This window comes from Lasiosphaeria miniovina (genome assembly GCF_030549165.1).
Source record: "Lasiosphaeria miniovina strain SMH2392-1A chromosome Unknown B0T26scaffold_7, whole genome shotgun sequence".
In the NCBI taxonomy this organism is placed as follows: Eukaryota; Fungi; Ascomycota; class Sordariomycetes; order Sordariales; family Lasiosphaeriaceae; genus Lasiosphaeria; species Lasiosphaeria miniovina.
In genome coordinates this window covers 357,719-372,932 of record NW_026848226.1, presented here as the reverse complement: position 1 = coordinate 372,932, position 15,214 = coordinate 357,719, and the positions used below count along the sequence as shown (strand labels likewise).

At 63.7% G+C, this 15,214-nt stretch overlaps 7 protein-coding genes and 1 non-coding gene across 8 annotated transcripts; 5 read left to right on the top strand and 3 right to left on the bottom strand.

Moving 5' to 3' along the window:
• Window positions 1-8: 8 nt before the first annotated feature.
• On the bottom strand, window positions 9-1,420 carry B0T26DRAFT_814647 (uncharacterized protein; the record flags this gene model as incomplete). Its single annotated transcript, XM_060447354.1, has 4 exons — window positions 9-266; window positions 320-427; window positions 512-1,260; window positions 1,378-1,420. The coding sequence occupies 4 exons, from the start codon at window positions 1,418-1,420 to the stop codon at window positions 9-11; spliced, it is 1,158 nt and encodes a 385-aa protein (XP_060291067.1).
• A 347-nt stretch (window positions 1,421-1,767) lies between these two features.
• Window positions 1,768-3,539, top strand: B0T26DRAFT_725100 (chorismate synthase). Its single transcript, XM_060442733.1, has 3 exons — window positions 1,768-1,862; window positions 1,921-2,159; window positions 2,218-3,539. Exons 1-3 carry the CDS (start codon window positions 1,828-1,830, stop codon window positions 3,222-3,224), a joined length of 1,281 nt encoding a protein of 426 aa, XP_060291066.1. The 5' UTR covers window positions 1,768-1,827; the 3' UTR covers window positions 3,225-3,539.
• Window positions 3,540-3,616: 77 nt separating this feature from the next.
• Window positions 3,617-3,721, bottom strand: B0T26DRAFT_t220. The gene has a single exon. It is a non-coding gene; the product is annotated as a tRNA-His (tRNA).
• A 619-nt stretch (window positions 3,722-4,340) lies between these two features.
• B0T26DRAFT_679728 (uncharacterized protein) lies at window positions 4,341-7,232 on the bottom strand (the record flags this gene model as incomplete). Its single annotated transcript, XM_060440389.1, has 1 exon — window positions 4,341-7,232. One exon carries the CDS (start codon window positions 7,230-7,232, stop codon window positions 4,341-4,343), a length of 2,892 nt encoding a protein of 963 aa, XP_060291065.1.
• A 150-nt stretch (window positions 7,233-7,382) lies between these two features.
• B0T26DRAFT_439560 (uncharacterized protein) lies at window positions 7,383-8,429 on the top strand. Its single transcript, XM_060435036.1, has 2 exons — window positions 7,383-7,620; window positions 7,673-8,429. Exons 1-2 carry the CDS (start codon window positions 7,532-7,534, stop codon window positions 8,184-8,186), a joined length of 603 nt encoding a protein of 200 aa, XP_060291064.1. The 5' UTR covers window positions 7,383-7,531; the 3' UTR covers window positions 8,187-8,429.
• On the top strand, window positions 8,156-9,824 carry B0T26DRAFT_725094 (Alpha/Beta hydrolase protein). The gene is made up of 4 exons (XM_060442732.1): window positions 8,156-8,395; window positions 8,452-8,840; window positions 8,896-9,136; window positions 9,194-9,824. Exons 1-4 carry the CDS (start codon window positions 8,194-8,196, stop codon window positions 9,583-9,585), a joined length of 1,224 nt encoding a protein of 407 aa, XP_060291063.1. The 5' UTR covers window positions 8,156-8,193; the 3' UTR covers window positions 9,586-9,824.
• A 494-nt stretch (window positions 9,825-10,318) lies between these two features.
• B0T26DRAFT_725090 (uncharacterized protein) lies at window positions 10,319-11,616 on the top strand. The gene is made up of 2 exons (XM_060442731.1): window positions 10,319-10,879; window positions 10,900-11,616. Exons 1-2 carry the CDS (start codon window positions 10,602-10,604, stop codon window positions 11,303-11,305), a joined length of 684 nt encoding a protein of 227 aa, XP_060291062.1. The 5' UTR covers window positions 10,319-10,601; the 3' UTR covers window positions 11,306-11,616.
• A 2,714-nt stretch (window positions 11,617-14,330) lies between these two features.
• On the top strand, window positions 14,331-14,978 carry B0T26DRAFT_725087 (uncharacterized protein; the record flags this gene model as incomplete). The annotated part of the gene is made up of 1 exon (XM_060442730.1): window positions 14,331-14,978. A coding segment is annotated over one exon (309 nt), but the record flags the coding sequence as incomplete, so codon positions are not given.
• Window positions 14,979-15,214: the final 236 nt, after the last annotated feature.

The window sequence follows — 15,214 nt, the reverse complement described above, 5'->3', positions numbered from 1 at the left end:
TTTGCAGGCTACGCACTCGTCTCAAGCCCAAACATGCCGTTGAGCCACCCGCCCACGTGCAGCCGGTCCGCCGCGCTCACCGGCGCCGCCCTCTCCAGCACCGCGTGCCAGTCGCGGATGTCGTGCAGCCGCTGCCCCGCCAGCGATGTGCTCAGCGCGGCGTCGTGGGCCGCCGACTCGTCTGCGCGGGACAGGGCCACGTACCGCAGCCCGGACACGGCGGCTGTCTGAATCTCGCCGTGCCGCACCGTCAGGTGGATGCGTAGCTGTACGGTGCGTGTTAGGACTGATGGAAAAGAGTGGGAGAAAGTGGGCTTACGTTCGGCGGAAGGTTGGGGGGGAGCGCGGGCCGCGGGCGCGGGTCGTCGTCGGTCGGGTGGGACGACAAGGTGAACTGCGGCGTCTGGTCGTAGATCCATTCCGGAGACTGGTTCTTGTCAGTCCATGTTCGTGGCTCCTTATAGACGAGAGTGAAACGGAATGGAATGGAATGAAAGGCAAGGCAACTCGCCATCAACTCAGCAACACCGGCCCTGATCTCAGGCACCGCGTCCAGCGCGTCCGCGCCGACCATGACCTCGTCCCCCGCATCGCCATACATGTGGCGGAACTTGGCTACCACGGCCGCCATGAAAGCCCCGGGGTCGGCGCCGGCGTTGCGCACGGGCGACCGCACGCTCTCGACGCCGCGCGCCTTGACGAACGGCGCGGCCGGCGACCGCAGCAGCGCCGAGATGGCGCCCAGGTGCGGCGACGCCAGCAGGCACGTGCCGTGGTGCAGCGCGCGCAGCCGCGTCAGCTTGTACGCGGAGCCAGAGATCTTGAACGAGCCGCCGCCGCTGCCGGGGGTGTCGAGGACGATGTCGTGGCGCGCGTTGACGCGCGGGGTGCCGGTGCCGGGAGAGAGCGCCTGCAGCGCGCGCACGACCATCTCGGCGTGGCGGTCGCGGTCGAAGGCGGCGGCTGGGCACACGACGGCCCAGTTGACGTTGCCGGCGTCGTGGAACACGGCGCCGCCGCCCGACCGCCGCCGCACGAGGTCCACTGGCACGGGTTCATCGGGGCCAAGGCCCCGCCGCACCTGCTGCAGGTTCGCCTCCAGCCACGGGTTCTGGTTGCGGCCGACGACGACGCACGGCCGGTTCACGTACTGGAAGAGTACCGTCGCTGCGGCGTGCGTGCGCTGCAGCAGGAAGTGCTCGATCGACAGGTTGACGTACGGGTCGGATGAGGTCGACCGGTATACTTGCACTGGCCGTGCTAGCAGTGCGTCCCGGTCGTGGTTGGTCGAGATGCGCCGGCGAGTTGCTGAGACGGAGCTGGGCGCGAGGTTGAAGTGAAGGTGAAGGTGAAGGTGAAGCCGAGGAGCCCAGCTACAGGCTCTTAATGCCCGCGGCTTGCACTGTGCTATGAGCGACATGGCTCACGTGCTTGCATGCATCCAGTCTAGAGTGCCTGGTGGTTGTGTCTTTACCGAGTAGCCTTCATCCCGAACAGGACAACCCCGACGCCGCAGCTGCAGACGTGAATTGAGGTTGCAGTTGAGCCTGCATTCGTCGGGTCTGTCAAGGTTCCATCCGCAGTAGAGGTTCGCTCCCAGCTCTGCGTTAGCGTGGACAGGGCAGTGGCAGGGGTCCGGTAGTGGAGCTCAGGGTTACCTACACTACTAGTGTGGACTCACCGCCGCTGCCCCGCCGTTTCGCGGGGTGGGTGTGCCGATGACCGGGCGGCATGGAGGGGCCCAATTCAATTGCTCACTAAATTTTACGACCGATCATGCCACATTGTTGTCTCTGACTCAACGACAATCCGAACAACCACCACGCAATGTCGACTTTCGGGGACTACTTCCGGGTCACCACGTACGCTCCCTCGTGATTGCAAAGCCCAGGCCAAGACTGACAACTGACACAATGGCAGCTATGGCGAGTCGCACTGCCGCTCCGTCGGCTGCATTGTCGACGGCTGCCCGCCCGGCATGGAGCTCACCGAGGACGACATCCAGCCGCAGATGACGCGCCGCCGCCCCGGCCAGAGCAACATCACCACGCCCCGCAACGAAAAGGACCGCGTGCTGATCCAGTCGGGCACCGAGTTCGGCGTCACGCTGGGCACCCCCATCGGCATGATGGTCCTCAACGAAGACCAGCGCCCCAAGGGTGCGTCTGCTATTTGACGCCCCCGACAGAGAACTTGGCTGACGGGCGACTGGAGCAGACTACGGAAACTCGACCATGGACAGGTTCCCCCGCCCCAGCCACGCCGACTGGACCTACCTCGAAAAGTACGGTGTCAAGGCCAGCAGCGGCGGCGGCCGCAGCAGCGCGCGCGAGACGATTGGCCGCGTGGCCGCTGGCTCCATCGCCGAGAAGTACCTGCGCCTGGCCTACGGCGTCGAGATTGTCGCCTTCACCACCTCGGTCGGCGCCGTCCACCTGTTCCCGCCCACCGCCGAGCACCCGAGCCCGAGCACGAACCCCGCCTTCCTGTCGCTGGTCGAGTCCATCGACCGCAAGACGGTCGACAGCTTCCTGCCCGTGCGCTGCCCCGACGCGGCCGCATCCACCAAGATGGTCGAGTACATCTCCGACTTCAAGGAGCGCAACGATAGCATCGGCGGCACAGTGACGTGCGTCATCCGCAACGCCCCGAGCGGCCTGGGCGAGCCGTGCTTCGACAAGCTCGAGGCCATGCTGGCACACGCCATGCTGAGCATCCCCGCCACCAAGGGCTTCGAGATCGGCTCGGGCTTCGCGGGGTGCGAGGTGCCGGGGTCGACGCACAACGACCCGTTCGTGTCGTCCACGGCAGAGCTGCCGTCGGGCGTGGCCGAGAGCGGCGCCGCGCGCACCGGGCACCCGCGGCCCAAGCTGACGACCAAGACCAACTTCTCGGGCGGCATCCAGGGCGGCATCTCCAACGGCGCGCCCATCTACTTCCGCGTCGCCTTCAAGCCGGCGGCCACGATCGGCCAGGAGCAGACGACGGCTACGTACGACGGGTCGGCCGAGGGGATCCTCGCCGCCAAGGGCCGCCACGACCCGTGCGTGGTGCCGCGCGCCATCCCCATCGTCGAGGCCATGGCCGCGCTGGTCGTCATGGACGCCGTGCTCGCCCAGCAGGCCCGCCACACGGCCAAGAGCCTGCTGCCGCCGCTGCAGCAGACGCTGGCGTCGGCCAAGCCGGCGGGGAACGGCGTGACAGAGGATGCGGGGAGCCTGTGACGCGTGTGATGCGATAGATAAAAGTAATAGATGCTTGATACCCGTGCCTGTGTCTGATGTGCCCGTGTCTGACTGAGTGTCTATGTGATGTGTCTGATGTGTTGACAGGACGTCTGGAAAACAACATGTCAAAGAGTCTTGCGCCTTGCAGGGAGTGGAAAAAAGAACAAGCAGGTAGACTCGAAGTGAATGAAAGGAGAACAAGGAAGTGAAGAGATTTGGAGAGAAAGAAGGCGTTAGAGAGAGAAAGAAGGTGTTAGAGAGAGAAAGAAGGCGTTAGAGAGAGAAAGAAGGCGTTAGAGAGAGAAAGAAGGCGAGAATGAAAAATGAATATAAAAATAAAAATCCCCATGGAATGGACACAACCTGCAAAATAATGCCTGCACTGGTTCTGGGATAACCAGGAATCGAACCTGGGTCTTCTCGGGTATTGTTGGCATCTCTTGCAAGAGCCACGAAGCCACAACGAGAGATACTGACCACTATACTATCATCCCTGCTGTCCTGAGCTGCTGTCAGGATTTGATGGAGACTGGCCCACCTACGTGGCCTTATTAGCTGCCGAGGGCGGGTTGCCGAGGTGTTGGTGTGGAGTTGCATGTGGATGTCAGCTCGGCTGTTGCATGTTCACTTTGAGTTTGCGTTGCACAACCGATGCACTCTTTCCTGTTGTCGTTTCCGCTGCTTAGGTTGACCGAGGCGGATCACTCTTTCCTGTTCTCGTTCCTTCTGGCTTCAGTTGCGCTCTTTCCTGTTATCGTTCTGGCGAATGCTGTAGACGGGTACGACTAGGGTTAGGGTTTACCCAACAGTTGAGGAATGTCTTCTTACGTGTAGGCTTCGGGCCTCCGGTCCTCAAACTAAAGGAAACAACCAACCCAGTTCGCAGCTATTCTTTCACCATGGAGCTGGACCGCCGTTTTTGATCATAGCATATTTTGATCATTGTATCTTTTGCTCTTATATCAAACATTATTCGTTCACAGCCTTGAACGACGTGTCAGTTCGGCACCACCAAAAAGATGCCGCCGCTACGGTTGGTGTGCACACGGCTTTGTGCACACGGCTGTTGTCCACATGGGTCGTGACCTGACATGTTGGTTGTCCTTGCCTCAGTCAGATCCACGTCTTATGTTCCTCTGGCAGACGGCCAGTCTGCACAATCCCTCGCCCCCCTCGAGTGTCTGCTTTGGCAGGCACCCGGCCATCCCGCCCCTCCCCAACCTGCTTATTCTTATTGTTGAGCAACTCGGTCGCCCGCCGGACGAGGTCCTCCAACTCGCCAGACCCGTCCGCTGCCAGACCCGCCTCGGACCGCAGCCAGCTCTGCAGCCCCTGGACTCCTTGCTTTAGCGAGTCTCGGGAGGGCGCGTCACTGGCCGCCACCGCCACGGCAGCCGCCGCGGCCACGGCCTCAGCGCCGAGCGCCCGCCGACACACAACCTCGCCCTCGATGCCTAGACACACCTCGCAGCAGCACGACCCAGCCGCCTCGGGCGTCGCCGCGCCGCGCCGCACCGCCGCAGCAACACGCCGCCATGCGGCCCGCAGCGCGCTGTCCCGCGCCAGCCCGTCGCGGACTACGGTCAGCTCCAGCGCGCGGGCGCGCTCCTTAGGCTTGAGATGCGTCCACGCGGGCCACGCGTCTTCCGTGTTCCTAGTATACACGCTGGGCCCGGAGGCCTTCTGGTACCACCACGCCCGCCCATGCTCGGCGCCGCTGCCTGGCTCCCAGTACATGCGCGCGATGAGGGGCGGCAACCACCGCCCGTCGTTTGGTAGCGAATCGCGCAACATGGCGCCGTATGCCCGCACTATCTCGGCGAGGAACGTATTGAGCGCGTACGTCCGGTGCAACACCCGCAAGCGGTTCGCCAACCACTCCCTGCGCTCGCCCGCTGTCGCGCTCGTCAGCTGCCTCCCCTGCTGCACGGTGCCATCGCGGTCCTGACTCGGCGCGGAGGCATAGTACCGCATGTCGCGGTGCGTATGCAGCGTCAGCACGCACAGGTTGTCAAACGGGCAGTCGAGCAGATGATCGGCGAGAGTGCAGGCGTGACCGCCGGTGCCCCGAGGCTCGGTCGTGCACGTCGTGTTGGGGGCCTTGAGCAGGATGTCGTCGTGGCACGTGTTGGAGGCTGACGACGACGCCCATACGGAGCGGCCGGCCGCGTCGATCTTGTAGCGCACGCTCGCGGCGTGGTCGATGGCGTCGGCGGGGTTGTGCGCCATGCATCCGTGCAGCTGCATGCTCGACTGCAGCCGGCCCAGCCGCGCGATGCCGCGGTTGGCCATGTCCACGGCCCCGTGCGGCGCGTCGCGCGCAAAGCTCATCAGGTACGCCGGCAGCCTCAGGTCCCTCCGGCCCATCGGCATCATGAACGGGAACTGCCGGTGAAAGTATATCGAGTCCGTGTCGTTGCGAAACACCATGTTGTTGCAGAACATCTGGCAGTTATTGAGTATCAGGCTAGAGTTGAGCTTGATGGCCGTGTCGGACAGTCGCCGCGCAAACGTGCCGAGGTAGTGGTCGGCGCGGTGCTCGAAGCCGGCTCTGATCATGTCGCGGATCTCGGCGGCAAACGCGTGCAGCTTCTCGAGGCGCTGCTTCTGGGTGGGGCGGCGGGACTTTGTAACGGCTCGCCAGTCGTTGGCGCGCGTTAGGAAGCAGCGCACAATTTCGTCCTCCTCATCGACGCACGTGTCGTCGTGGCCCGTGAAGAGCCCCCCGGCGATCTGCTTCTCGCACCGCACCAGCCGGTGCCGCGGCTTGCTCCGCCGCCGCGTGAACAGCGCCCTGTCCTCGGCCAGCTTGTACTCGACCGAGGTGACGACGACCCCATGCTTGACCTTTTCCAAGTCGTCGTCGCGCGCCAGGTAGCGGTCCATCTCGGGCGCCGTGTCGACGCCGAGCGCCGGCGGGCTGCGCAGCGAGATGAGCGCGCCCGCGCTTGCGCCGTTCTCGATCAGCAGCGGCCCGAACATGAGCGTCGCGTGCGTGTTACCGTCGGGGAAGACGCGCCTCGACGGTGTCCGAGTCTCTCTCTGCAGCGCCACGGCGCCCGCGCCGTCGACGCTCTGCAGCGAGCGCCCGTGCGCTGTCTGGCCGCGCTTGCGGTCCTCCCACGCATCGAGCTCTCGCGCAAACGCCTTGGCGTCGTCGCTGTCCGTGTCGGGAAACGCCACGACCTCGCGCAGGTGGTCGACGGGCCGCTCGGTGTTGTGCAGGCAGGCCGGACAGAGCCGGAAGGGCGTCGGCTGCCTGAGGCTGCGCTCGACGGCCTTGCGCCCGGCCTCGCTGTGCCCGAGCAGCATGAACTGGTTGCGCTGCAAGGATGCGTCTGGGGCTTCGGCGTCGGCGTCGGCTGGCGCCCGGTCAGACGTGCAGCCCTTGGTGTCGGTGCAGCCCTCGGCGCACTCGTAGAAGCTGTACGACCGGATCGGCCAGCGGCACTCGGAGCACTGGCGGGTGATCAGCACGTGGGGCAGGGCGTCGAACTGCGGCGGCGGCGCCAGGCACGACAAGACGGGGTCGCGGTATTCGCTGGCAATGTCGACGTCCAGCAGGCCTGTTGCCTGCAGCAGCGCCCGCGCCCGCTTCTCGCGCGGGTCGATGCGCATGGCGTGGGCCACGCGGCGGGTCAGGTTGGGGGCGTCGCGCTCAAAGACTCCGAGGTTCTCGACGCCGGTCCGGCTCCGTCGTATGGTCGAGGGCCCGTACCTGATGTTGCCGCTCTCCTGAATCTCCCTACCGATGGTCGGGTCCCACAGGCTCTGCAGCTTAGGCAGCCGCGCCGACACGAGTTCGCGGGTGGACACTGTCTCCTCTGGCAGGCTCTCGGGGTGGAGCTGACATATTTTGGCAAAGGCGACGAGTGCCGAGGCCATCTCGCGCGCCACCCCGTCCCAGTACATGCGCTGAAGCACGTCGAGGAGCGGGTCCTTCACTTGGGCCCATCTCGACCGGTACCCGGCGCGGCCGGCCGGTTTGGAGGATGTGCTAACCATGCGTGCTTCGGGAGGGGGGGGAAAGATGTCGAAGTTGTCGTAAGCTACCGCTGCACCAGCAGACAACACCTGTTACGTGGAGGTCTGGGCAAGGGTACCTGTATAAGCTGTAGCTGCAGGCTATCCTAGCGCAGAGGTGAGGTCGAGGTGGAGTCGTGGCTGAGGTTGAGCCACGTAGAGGTCGAACGGTAAGAGGTAGGGTAAGAGGTAGAGGTGAGGTAGGTAGAGCGACATAGAGACAGAGAGGTACAGAGGTTGAGGGATTGGGGGGTTGAGTGGAAGCGCTGAGGTGGAGGGGTATGGAGGTTGAGAGGTACAGGGATACAGAGGCAAAGACGCACAGCGGCAGAGGCACAGCGGCAGGGGCACAGGCGGCAGAGGCAGAGAGGTACGGAGTACAGAGGCAGAGAGGTACGGAGTACAGAGGCTGAGACGGGCAGAGTACCAAGCTGGCGACACATGACGACGGAAAGCCGCAGTCGCTCATGGAACCAGGTCTGGAACAGCCACCAGCCAGGCACCAGGCACCAGGCACCAGGCACGAGCCAGTTACCGGGGTTGCTGAGGGGTCGTGGGATGTCACTGGCGGGCGGCTGGACCCCTAACAGGGGGCTACATATCCCCATTGGCTGTCGAATGCCAAGCTTCATGCAGCCCTGCCATGCAGTCAAACGGCGGCAGCCACAGGTCCGGGGAGCTCAGCCATTGTCACATGCAGCTCGTCATCCTCGTCCTGACCTTCTCAAGAGCTCTTGGTGGCACATTTGTCCGCTCTTTGTTGACGAGGAAAGCAAGAGCATCAGCAACGACGGTACGACAACGACGACGACAACGACGACGACAACGACAACGACGACGACAACGACAACGACAACGACGACGACAACGACAACGACGACGACAACGACAACGACGACGACAACGACAACGACAACGACGACGACAACAACATAACACGACCATGGCGGACAAGATGATGGACCGGGCCAACTGGTACCTTGACCTAGTCAAGCAAGGCGGACCGAAGATCGAGTCGCTCAAAGCTGGGCTATCAGTCGTAGCCCCCTCAGGTGCCTCGTCAGGTAGCAAAAACTTACCAGCCGTCTCGCGCAACCTTGTCGAGGTCACCGAATACCTCCAAACACTGGACTTGCCCGATGGAGGTGTGTACATACATGCGCCGAGTCAAGTTATGGATGGCCAGAACTGACTCGTCCAGACGGCTACGACGGCGGGCTGAACGTCAGCCTGTTGATCCGGCGAACCGAAGACCTCGACAACTCGTCCTTCAAGGACATTGATCTCGATGCTCTCCACCTGAGCGGCTTCGGCAAGTGGCTGGTCGAACAGGGCGCCTGGGCCGCCAAGCGGGTCTACACCGAGCCCAAGCCCGACCTCGCTGCCGGCGGGAAATGGCTCAGGGAATGGTCCAGGGACAACATGGTTAAGGCGACGACTGTAACCCTGGTCACGTCGCCCGCCGAGCATGCCCGCGACGCTGCGTGGGTGCCGACCGTGATCGTCGCCATCAGGGGCTCCAAGGCCAAGCACGACTGGGCCGTCAACGCCAACTACAAGGACGCAGCGGGTGCGGCTGATAACTTCCTGGTAGGCCGACCTCGCAGACAAGACGAGATACCCATGCTGACAGCAGGGGGCACAGGGCGTGCCCTCGCCGGGCCAGTCGTACAGGGTGCACGGCGGATTTCTCGAGTGCGCGCGCGCCATGGCGCCCAAGATCGCCGAGCTCATCAAGGCGGTGCGGGAGAGACACGACGTCGGCGGCCCGATTGACCTCTTGTTCACGGGCCACTCGGCCGGCGCGGCCGTCGCAGCGCTGCTGTACGCGCACATGATGAAGCCCGCTGGCAACGAGCGGAACGGCCTGGCGGGGGTCAGAGAGTGTAAGCCCTCTTCTCATCTCCTCACACGTAAAGACGCCGGTGCTGACACAGGGCCAGCCTTCCGCAGCGTGCACGCCATCACCTTCGCGGCGCCGCCCGTGACGGCTCCGGCCCTCACAGCGCCGGCGGCCGATGTGGGCGGCCTGTTCCTCGCGGTGATCCACGAGGGCGACCCTATCCCCCGCGGCGACGTGCCGTATATGCAGTGGCTGGCAGCAGTGGGCCTTGGCGCGCGCAACCTCGCGCCCATGCCGGCGCGCGAGCTGCTCAACGCCGGCGAGCCGCTGCTGCTACGGTCGAGCACGCCGCCGCAAGGCCCCGTCGAGCTGTTCCGCTTTGCGCCGCCCGGGAGCGTGGGTAGTCTGGGCGGCATGGTCTTTGGCAACCCGCCCATGCATGACATGGGGGAGTATCTGGTTAGTTTGGGGCTGCAAGTACGCGAGGAGTAGGTTGTGTAGAAGTGTGATGTGTGATGGAGTGCTTGTTGCGGTTTATGATTTGAGTGTTTGGTCTGCCGTGCTGCTGTGCTGCTGTTCGGATTGGAAGAATTGCTAGTTAAATTAGGTTACCTGACTAGTCAGGAAGGGGTCAGCTGAACGGAGCCTCTTTTCTTCTTGTTTTTTGCCTCTGGCGGCGCCTGCGGCGGGCTGCCCTCGGAGGAATCTGGTCGTTCGGGGTCTCTTTTAGTAGGATCGGGCCGTCGGGAGGCTAGCCACGGCCGCCTGGATTTAGCGCATCGGGCCGTGGGGGCTGCGGTTGAGAGACCCTACTGTAGCCATCGCGGCGGCTCGAAAAACACGCGCTCCTGGTAATATATTAGTAGAGATTAATAGGGTAATAATCGTAAAGTATTCGGGGTGCCTGTTCATAGCTAGAAAGCGATAAATCGTACGTGCGATTGACTGAAGTTGGTTGTATTACGAGGTTGATGAGGAAAGTGGTTTATTTCAGCGGGGGGGCTGGCTAGAAAGTTGAAGGTACAGTACGGACCACCTACAACGGATTGACAGCCATTCTACCACCAAAACAAATTCTCGTGATAATTCTATATTTCGATGCTCATGGTCGAATTGTTGGATTTCTAGGGGGCAAGCCCCCCAGAACCCCCAGTGCCTGCGGCGCTCTTGGCCTGCGGCGCTGAGCCTGCAGCGCTCCTTCCTGACACAACCACGACACAGCAAAGCGGCATTTCACGGCTTAACCTGTCCCAGGTTCATCCGATCGACCAATTCCTACCTCCTACCTCCCATTTTGACACAGTAACCTAACCAGTTCCCATTCGAGAAACATTCGGCACCCCCACGGTAATATAGAATACAGCCTCTATACGCCACCTCGGGCTCGCAAGCTCGCCTAAGGTAGCTCCGTTCAGCTGAATGATTTTGATGAGACACCAGCCAAAGAGCCGGTGTAACGATTGCACACGCTGGGAACGGCGATGATCAGATAAAAGAATTCGACTGCTATGTATGTACCAACTTGCATCCAAGTCGCTCAGTGTAATTACGATAAGGAGGTGTTTCCCAGACAGGAAATGAAGCCATACAAACTGGTGACAGTAAACAAACTCTTGCAACCAACCATGCTCGATCGCTCCGCTCGCTCGCTCGCTCGCTCAGAAATCCTCATATGCTTAACCCAAAATCCAAATTTCATCCATGCATCCGTCATCGACCGACCGATAGATCCGGTTCGTTGTAAACATCAATTCTCGAGGCGCTCATCTCGCCACACACGTATGTCGACAGACAGACAGACAGACAGACAGACAGACAGACAGACAGACATCATCCCACCTGTGCCGATACGGCCTGTGAGAGACTGCCTCAAAACGCCGCAGGTACTGACACGGTGACCGTCACGGTGACCGTCTCTGACGGCTCGTCGTGGACCCCGTCTACAGCGGGCACGGTCGTCTTCACGGCAGCCGATGTCGACGCTGTGGCTGTCCATGTCTCGGCCGCACCACTCGCGGTGGCTAGCTGCACGCGCACCGTCTCGGTGACGGTCTCGAACACGCGCACGGTTTTGCGCTGCGGGCCGTCGCTGTCGGCTGGCATGTTGCTTCTCGTGTCCGGGGTGGTGGGCGGCGAGGCGAGGTCTGCTGGCTCGACTGCCGGGGCCGGCTCGGTCTCGTCGTCAATGGCGCCTGGATGCTCTTCGTCGTGAGCGTCCAAGACATCGTCAAGCGAGGGACGAGTCTCCTCGGTGATCTGCGGGTCTGCGATCTCTGCTTCAAACGCGGGGCTCTCCACGACGAAAGCAGTCGCATCGACCTCAGCGACATGCACGACGGGACCAACCTCGACGTCCATTGCAGCCGGCGCCGAGCCGTCCACGGCAAGCACGTCCCCATCCACACCAACAACATCCCGCACAGCAACGCCGCTGTCCAAACCAGCCGCAGACGGCACGCCCAACCCCGCCACGGCCTCAACCACAACAGCAGCCACGGCCTCAACCACAACAGCAGCCACGGCATCGTCACGCGTCTGCACCTGCCCCTGCACATGAGAAACAGCAGCAGAAACACGACCAGGCTGCTGCTTCACCCCGTCGACAGCAGCACGGTACGCATACGGCACAGCGTCGACAGCAAACCCCGGCACGACGGCAGGCACCGGCGCCGGCCGCGCCATGAAGCCCCACAGGAACACGCACAGCACGATGATGGCCACGTTCTTGGGGTCGCGCAGCAGGACTTTGAAGGCCTCGAGGAGTAGTTCAGCGAAGGATGCGTTGTCGAGGTTACTCCTGTGACTGCCTGGGGATGGGTGTTGGGGGTTGTGTTGTTGGTGGTGTTGTTGTTGCGGGTGGTGTTGTTGCTGGTGCTGGTGCTGGCCTTGTTGAGGGTGGTGTTGCTGCTGGTGCTGTTGCTGGTGCTGTTGCTGTTGCTGCAGCTGCTGCCGTTGCTGTTGCTGTTGCTGTTGTTGCTGCTGCTGCTGCTGCTGCTGCTGCTGCTGCTGCTGCTGCTGCTGTTGCACGGACGCAGACGCAGACCGTGAACGGAGTTCCTCACGGCGGGCGTGTGCGTCCTGTGACGGCGACGGCGGGATTGCATACGATACCGACGGGCGGATGGTGCTCTCCGACAGCGACGGCGACGGCGCAGCCGGGACCATGTCCACACCCACATCCGCACCCTGCAGCACCGAATCAGGCGGCGCCACTTCCCCGTAGATCTCGCGCAGCCGCTCGGCATCGCGGCGCTTGCGCTCGTCGGAGGTGTCGATGGGCTCCTGGGCGGCCGAGCGCGCCGAGGAGCGCGACGACCGCCCGTCGCGCTCGCGCCGGCGCCGGCTAAGCCGCAGCGTCGGTGTCGGTGGTGAGCTGCCGCCGCTGGGTGGCGACCGCACGCGCAGCACCGAGTTCGGGAGGGGCGGTGATGCGTGGGCCGCCGGCGATGCCATCACCACCGCCCGGCTGTCGGGCAGCAGCCGCGGCAGCTCCACCACCGGGTCTATATCAACGCTGAACCTGCGGTCGGCGACATCGGGCGTATGTTGTTCTCTTGTCGCCCCAGCCTGTGCCTGTGCCAGTGCCTCGGCCTGTGCCAGTGCCTCGGCCTGTGCCAGTGCCTCGGCCTGTGCCTGTGCCTCGGCCTGTGCAGCGGCGAGTTCAGTCTCGGCCTGAGCATGAGCCTGAGCTTGAGCCTGAGCTTGAGCTTGAGCTTGAGCTTGAGCTTGAGCTTGAGCTTGAGCTTGAGCTTGAGCCTGAGCCTGAGCCTGAGCCTGAGCCTCTGCGGCAGCGAGTTCAGCTTCGTGCAGCAGCTGGGCATCAGCCGCAGCGGCAGCCGCAGCAGCAGCAGCAGCCGCCGCAGCAGCCGCCGTCTCGGCGTCGCGCTCGCGCTGGCGGCGCACACGGTCGTCGTGCTCGAGCTGCAGCGTGGCGAGGCGCTCGAGCTCGCCCTGCAGGACCACGTCGACCACGGGCTCGACCTCGGCGTCGACGCGCTCCATCTCGCGCCAGCACGCCTCCCACGCGCCCGCCTTCATCAGCCCGTTGCTCGCGTACACCTTGACGCGGAACACGCGGGCGGCCGCACCCAGGTTCTGGAATTGGATGTCGCCGCGGCACGTCGTGCACCAGTGGCGGCGAGTCTCTGTCCCGTCGTCGTCCTCATCCTCGCTGTCGTCGTCGGCCAGCATCTCGTCGGCCGGCCCCAGGTAGTGGCCGCACTCGAGGATGCGGGCGCGGCGGCGCACGGGCAGCTCCAGCGCATCCAGCAACCGCTCCTCGAGCACCTCGTAGTCGTTCTGCGGGTGCGGCAGCAGGATGCCTCGTTCGAGCACCGTGTCGCCGACGCGGTCCTGCAGCTCGCGCCACGCGTCGCGCAGCGCCTTCAGGGGCTCCGACGCCTCGTACAGCGCGCCCGTCTGCTCGTCGGCCATAGCCTTGCCGCCAACCGCGTCCAGCCCGTTGAGCACGTCACCCCACGCCCACCGCAGCGGCAGCAGCGTCACGTGTAGTAGGACTAGCGGCGCCTCGGCGCGCGCCCGCCTGAACCGCGGCGGCGTCGCCCGGCCCTTGGGCGAGTACTGCACCGGGCTGCCGAGCCGCGAGGCTGCCGGGAGCATGCTGGGCGTGTGCGTGTGCGTGTGTTGGCTGCGCTTCTTGGTATTGGACGACCGCGGAGACCCGCCCTCGTCATCGTACACGGACGGCGTCGGCGACGCCCGCATCTGCAGCGCGCGCACCGCCGACGGCGTGCGGAACGGCACGCGCGGCGTCTCGCGGCTCGCCGGCACGAACGTCTCGCCGTCGTGCTCGTACTGCGACAGTCCCGAGATGGCTGATACGCCTGACAGCCGCGGCGAGCGACGGCCCGTGGGGTGCGGGCTGGCCTGTGGCGTCTTGGTCTCTGTCTCGTCCTCGGCGATTGCGTGGTTGTTGGGAGTGACGCCGTCAAACGAGCCGACGGAGCTCCGCGCGCTGTGGCTGCGTCCGTGCTCGCTGAACACGCCGTCGTCGTCGTCGTCGTCGTCGTCGTCGTCCGCTTCGCCCTCGTGTTGCGAGCTGCTGTCGCCGCCTTCGTCGCCCGATACCGAGCGCGAGGCGATCTCGTGGTGTACCTGCGACTCGCTCGACTGCCGCCGGCTGTCTGCGGCCTCGTCCTCGCCACCCACGTCATATGTGTCTATGTTGAGCAGCGAGTCCTCGGCGTCATCGTGTGTGCCTGTGCTCAGCAGCGAGTGTTCTTGCTCTTGCTCCTCCTCCTCATCGTTGCGTGTGTCCGTGCTGAGCACAGAGTGCTCCTGCTCCTGCTCCTGCTCCTGCTCCTGCTCGGCGTCGTCGTGTTGCGTCGCGCGCAGGCCTTCAATCTCGGCCACCACGGCCAGCGCCGCCGCGTGGATCAGCGCCTCGGTCCGCAGCGACGTCTTTCTGTCGGTCCCTCGGTCAGCGTACGCCTCGTCATCTGCGTATTCCGAGTCTGGGGTCTCTGCGGGCCGCGGCGTGTCGGCGTCGTCTGCTTTCAGGTCGTTGTCTCGTGCCTCTTCTTGGCCGTGTTCTGTTTCTGCTGTGGGGATATCATGCTCATCGGGCGCGCTGTGGACCTCGGTGACATCTGCGGAAATGTCTGCGTCCAAATCCTCAGCAACGCCACTGACCTCGATATGTTCGGTGTCGAGCGGTACTTGGTCGGCGTCTGCCTCGTGGGTCCCATCGTCGGCAGTGGCATCGTGGGTTTCGTCACTGGTCGTGTCCTCAAGGACTTCAACTTCGCCCTGTGCTTCATTTGTAGAGGGTTCTTCGGGTGTGGCGTCTTCGCAAGGCTCTTCGACACTCGGAGTCGTGTGGGCTGGTGCTGCGTTGTCTGGTGCTGCGTCGGCTAGTGCTGCGTCGGCTAGTGCTGCGTCGGCTGGCAATGCGTCGGCTGGTGATGCGTCGGCTGGTGCTGCATCGATCGGAGACGGGTCGAGAGTCGGGCTATCTTCAGTTAGCAGCTGTCGTATGTCACCCATCGGTTCTTTTTACCCGTCTTTCCCGACGCCTGGTTGCTCAACGTCTGGTTGCTCGACGGCCCCAGGGTCAATTGTCCATGGCTCTGCCTCGACTAACGCTTCCTGCTCTTGTAGC

Excerpts from the sequence above, each read along its gene's own strand:
- B0T26DRAFT_725100 (XM_060442733.1), top strand. The coding sequence starts at position 1,828 with ATGTCGACTTTCGGGGACTACTTCCGGGTCACCAC. Across the intron at positions 1,863-1,920 it reads GACTACTTCCGGGTCACCAC|CTATGGCGAGTCGCACTGCC; the intron begins GTACGCTCCCTC and ends ACACAATGGCAG. Across the intron at positions 2,160-2,217 it reads CGAAGACCAGCGCCCCAAGG|ACTACGGAAACTCGACCATG; the intron begins GTGCGTCTGCTA and ends CGACTGGAGCAG.
- B0T26DRAFT_439560 (XM_060435036.1), top strand. The coding sequence starts at position 7,532 with ATGGAGGTTGAGAGGTACAGGGATACAGAGGCAAAGACGCACAGCGGC. Across the intron at positions 7,621-7,672 it reads CAGGCGGCAGAGGCAGAGAG|AGTACCAAGCTGGCGACACA; the intron begins GTACGGAGTACA and ends TGAGACGGGCAG.
- B0T26DRAFT_725094 (XM_060442732.1), top strand. The coding sequence starts at position 8,194 with ATGGCGGACAAGATGATGGACCGGGCCAACTGGTACCTTGACCTAGTC. Across the intron at positions 8,396-8,451 it reads ACTGGACTTGCCCGATGGAG|ACGGCTACGACGGCGGGCTG; the intron begins GTGTGTACATAC and ends TGACTCGTCCAG. Across the intron at positions 8,841-8,895 it reads GTGCGGCTGATAACTTCCTG|GGCGTGCCCTCGCCGGGCCA; the intron begins GTAGGCCGACCT and ends CAGGGGGCACAG.
- B0T26DRAFT_725090 (XM_060442731.1), top strand. The coding sequence starts at position 10,602 with ATGTATGTACCAACTTGCATCCAAGTCGCTCAGTGTAATTACGATAAG.